The sequence below is a fragment of the Amaranthus tricolor genome, chromosome 10, assembly GCF_026212465.1.
Source record: "Amaranthus tricolor cultivar Red isolate AtriRed21 chromosome 10, ASM2621246v1, whole genome shotgun sequence".
NCBI classification, from domain to species: Eukaryota; Viridiplantae; Streptophyta; class Magnoliopsida; order Caryophyllales; family Amaranthaceae; genus Amaranthus; species Amaranthus tricolor.
This window is the reverse complement of record NC_080056.1, coordinates 12494142-12498523: the sequence shown is the minus strand read 5'-3', so window position 1 is coordinate 12498523 and position 4382 is coordinate 12494142. Positions and strand designations below refer to the sequence as shown.

Below are 4382 nucleotides of genomic sequence, written 5' to 3'. Positions count from 1 at the left end.
TCGACACGTAAGCAATTTTAATAAGTAATGACATCAACTATATTTTTTAAAGAACAGTTTTAATTGTGGGAAGTTATTGTGATACGTGATTTTCGTAAGTAATATATATATATATATATATATATATATATATATATATATATATATATATATATATATATATATATATATTGAAACCGAAACCATGCCCTTACGAACTGAATCAGGTTTTACTTTGGAGAAACCAGAATCGAAACTAGCCTAATCTCAATCATGGTCATATCAAGTTGTTTGTTAGCGATAAAGTAAAGCAAAGAGCCAAAACTAATGAAAAATCTCTAGAGAACAACTTTTGTGTTTAACTTACTCTTATACCCATATATTTTTTATATTTTGACCAACTAAAAAGCCGAAAGAAAGAGAAAATATAAGTGATAAAAATATAGCATAAATGCATGTAAATTAAATAAGCGCGCATTTGGGACCAAATAAGAAACTTTTGGATTCAGTGAAACAACAAAAGCATGGTACAAATATAACACATAATTAAAATAATATACCCGATACCCCCAATATCTCTGGCCCCTGTTTATTATTAAAAACTAATAATTGGGAAGTAGTCAAGTTTTATTTATAGAAACTAATATAATACTCAGACAATGGAGTATTTCCTTGGAGAAACAGGGGTGTAAGCAGCCTCCACAAACTTAGCAACCACCTTCAGAACATTCTTGGCAGTGACTTCTGACAACCTCTTGTCGGAACGAAGTCCTGGTCTGTTTGAAGCACCACGAATCACTATGTGTGGAACCTCATTTGCAATTGCAGTCTGCATTAAATGAAATTAATTTAATTAACAGATAATTCATTATATTATAAATTTAACGATATATAAATGTTAATTGTTTGAAGGAGGGTTTGCTATGTAGCAATAATATCCCTCAATTTGGGTAAAGCCAAGCACTATATAATAAATAAAATAAAATAAATTTTAATTGTCCTTTATGTTAATATTTAGATAATTGTTGGTTACTTACACATATTATTAATTTAGGTTACTTGAACATGCTATACATAACAAACATCTACATGTTTTCCGTTAGTTGGTAGTTTTTAATAAAAAAATAACTTGACAAAAACATTATCTAAATAGTTTTTGATATAAACCAATTTTTATTGGTAATTTTTGACAATTTTTTCTAATTTAATAATACAGGTCTTTAATTTTTAGATGTTCACATTTGGCCCAGTTAAATTGATCACTTATAACCTTAAATTGATCGATAACAATGAAAATTGTGAATTAGCAAAGGCAAAGTAGCCTATTGCTAAGGGCCCCAAATTATTAGGGCCCAAAAACTAAATTGTTATGTATAGGGTTGATATTAACTTGAATTAAATTTAGGTGTAATTTATATTTTTTGCTAGACTATGAGTTATTAAGACTTTTTTTATAAAATAATTAAAATATTAATAATAAAAAAGATAAAAACTATTGTATTATATATTACGCCTTAAAGTTTTTAGGAGTCATTTTAATCTTTCATTCTGGGCCCATAAATAAAGCAGACGACCCTGATATCGATTAGTTACAATTTTAAAGTAATAAAGTAAACCGATTATATAGAACATTATCTCATTACTAAATAATCTCATAGAAGACAGACTTGTAACCCCAATCACTAGATCTCTAGCTTCACTAATGTTTGCATCTAAACAAAACAATTTCCTACCCAACAAATAAAAAAAGTACTCCTAATTCGTATAGTAATAGGTAGAATAAATCATTATATGTAGTACTAAAGAAACACATAAATATCATCTAAAAAATAAAAAAACAAAAAAAGAAAAAAAAGAAAAACACATGAATATTATTACCGTAACAACAGCAGCACTTTCGGTATCAATGGTGGAGACACCAAGTTGCTTACTGAGAACAGAAGCATAAGCCCGGTTCTTCAAGTAAACATCAGATGAACCAAGTTTATTACCAAAACGAACAGTAAGACGATCATCTCCAAAATTGATTTGAGAGGCAAGGTTCACCCAATCAGAGTGTACGTCTATGTCATACACCATTTTTGCCTTTGAGCTTGATGATTTGTATAGTGGCACTGCAGCAAAATGAACAGAACTTAATGCATTCTCCCCTGCTTCTGGCAAATTGTAGTCTCCAATATTAAACCCAGGCGCAATTCTCACTCCGTTTTGCTGTAGTTATATTAATTACTTTAACATCATTAATTTTAAAGATATAATTTTAATAATAATAAAAATGTAGCAAAATTCAAAAGAGAATGTCAAAAAATTATTTAACCAAAATTTTAAACCATGGTTGAGGTCTCATAATATTTTATATACTCTAAACACGCGTCTTCACACAATAGCCCTTTGGACAAGAAGTATGATGTAGAACATGCTCTTCTCGTATTTGACATGGCAGTCAATTAGCATGTACTAAGTGGTCTACTTGACAGGGACCCATTATCAGAAGGGCCTAAAATCCATTTTTATATACACTTATTTGATTGATTGTTTCAATTATAAACTACAGTAACTAAGTAATAAAGACCCACATATTATTAGTGTAATCAAAGAAGATATTTTATCATATATTTGTATTTTGATATTTTTTCTTTAAATTCTAAGGTTCAATAACATAAATTTAGCACAGGATCTCAAAATTTACGAGACAATCCTGATTACATGACCCTAATTGTATACCAGTTCAAATGAAGGTCGGGTGGTTGAGATTCAAATTTGTAACTTCTTGTCATGTTGACTTTTAATAGCATATCATAGTATCAACTCAACTAAAAATTTAAGTTGATGTCTCAGGCTCCAAAATATGTAATATACCCTAGTAGAGAAAGAATAATTATTTACGTAAAATGGTACGTACCGGAGCCCACTCCCAACTGCCGGTGTATGTGACTTGTGAAGGGATGACAACATTAGTGATGAACACGCCAGTGCTTACAGTTGCAGCACCTCCATAGGAAATGATTCCTGAGATATGGAACATGTCTAGAAGCATTTGTGTTGTTGCGCCCACATTCGACTATGCATGTATTGTTGTAAATGTGACATTAATTTTATTAATCAAACATATAAAATAAAATACATAAACTTAGTAGGTTATAAAACATATGACTAGTTCAAACATTTGCTTTATATACACCAAATGTGAACTTCATCATCGAAAATACCATATATCACTTCATGAACCATTCACGAAGTAATAACTTATATCACTAGAGAAGAAAAGAAAAATCAGAATTTGCATGTATATTCTATGTACATCTCATGTAAGAAATAACTTATACATGTTTTCTATATTTATAGAAAAACATACAACCATTCATGAAGTAATATGTCACTTCATGAATTGCAACATCGATTCACGAATCAATGTCGATATTAAATCAATTCATCCCAATAATTCAGTTAATATAGCCATATTAATCGTCGATAGTTATTGCATAACTAACAAAACCGAATAAAACGAACATTGCAAAAATCAGCGTGAAAGTCGCGAGCTGCAAGTAAAGTCGCGAGCCGTGACCTGTGCATATACCAAAACAGAAACTTTTTGCAATCTTAGGATATTTCCAACTAATTATTAATTTAATTAATTTATTTGATTTAATTAATTATAATTTCCGATGACCATGATACGCTCTAAATGACAAGATGTATAAGTCAAATTGGAGTTTAGTTAGTAAACCAAATTTTATAACAAAATTAAAAAATGGCGATCTTCTACATAGTATGTAAGAATTTTTATAAAAGGCCAGTAGTAGCAAATCTTACAAAAATTCCAAAAGTTCAATGTTATTTTGTAGAAATCTACCATTAGCCGTTTGAATGAGTTTGTGTCTACCATATAAAATATCCCTTAAAAATAAATAATGTACTTATATTATTAGCAGCAAATATTACCAGTGGCTCCCCAGCAAGAACATAGATTGCAGGAAATCCATTGAACATTCCAATGTGGAAACTTCTTCCTGCATCAATATATCAAACAATTAATGAACAACCAAATTTATGTTATGTTTAATATGATGAATTTATTTGAAATTCAAAATTTGTTCAAATTATATAGGTTTGACCAAAAATATTTAAATTTGAATTTAACTGATCAGTTCTACTATTATTTCAAAAGTAATAAAGGTTATACAAATATTATAATGATTTTTCAAACTTTATTATTTTTAAATTTCTTATTTATAATTTTATAATTAAAATCTATCCTCTTCAAAAAATTTATTAAAATGGAATATACAAGAATTTATACTATTTTATTTGCATGTAAAAAATTGGTGCAAAATAAAAATGGAATATAATGTTTGATGGAGAGAGCAAAGGAGACCTTGTATATTATTTTGAAGTTGTCAATA

The 4382-nt window shown here is 28.8% G+C and overlaps 1 protein-coding gene across 1 annotated transcript in view; it reads right to left on the bottom strand.

The window, feature by feature from the left end:
- Nucleotides 1-437: 437 nt before the first annotated feature.
- Nucleotides 438-4382, bottom strand: part of LOC130825084 (bark storage protein A-like) — a 4450-nt gene continuing 505 nt past the window's right edge. Inside the window, exons 2-5 of the mRNA XM_057690123.1 lie at nucleotides 3922-3989; nucleotides 2882-3040; nucleotides 1858-2190; nucleotides 438-808 (exon numbers count right to left, since the gene is read on the bottom strand). Coding sequence (XP_057546106.1) covers nucleotides 632-808; nucleotides 1858-2190; nucleotides 2882-3040; nucleotides 3922-3989 — 737 coding nt within the window. The 3' untranslated portion in view covers nucleotides 438-631. The remainder of the gene's footprint in view (nucleotides 809-1857; nucleotides 2191-2881; nucleotides 3041-3921; nucleotides 3990-4382) is intronic.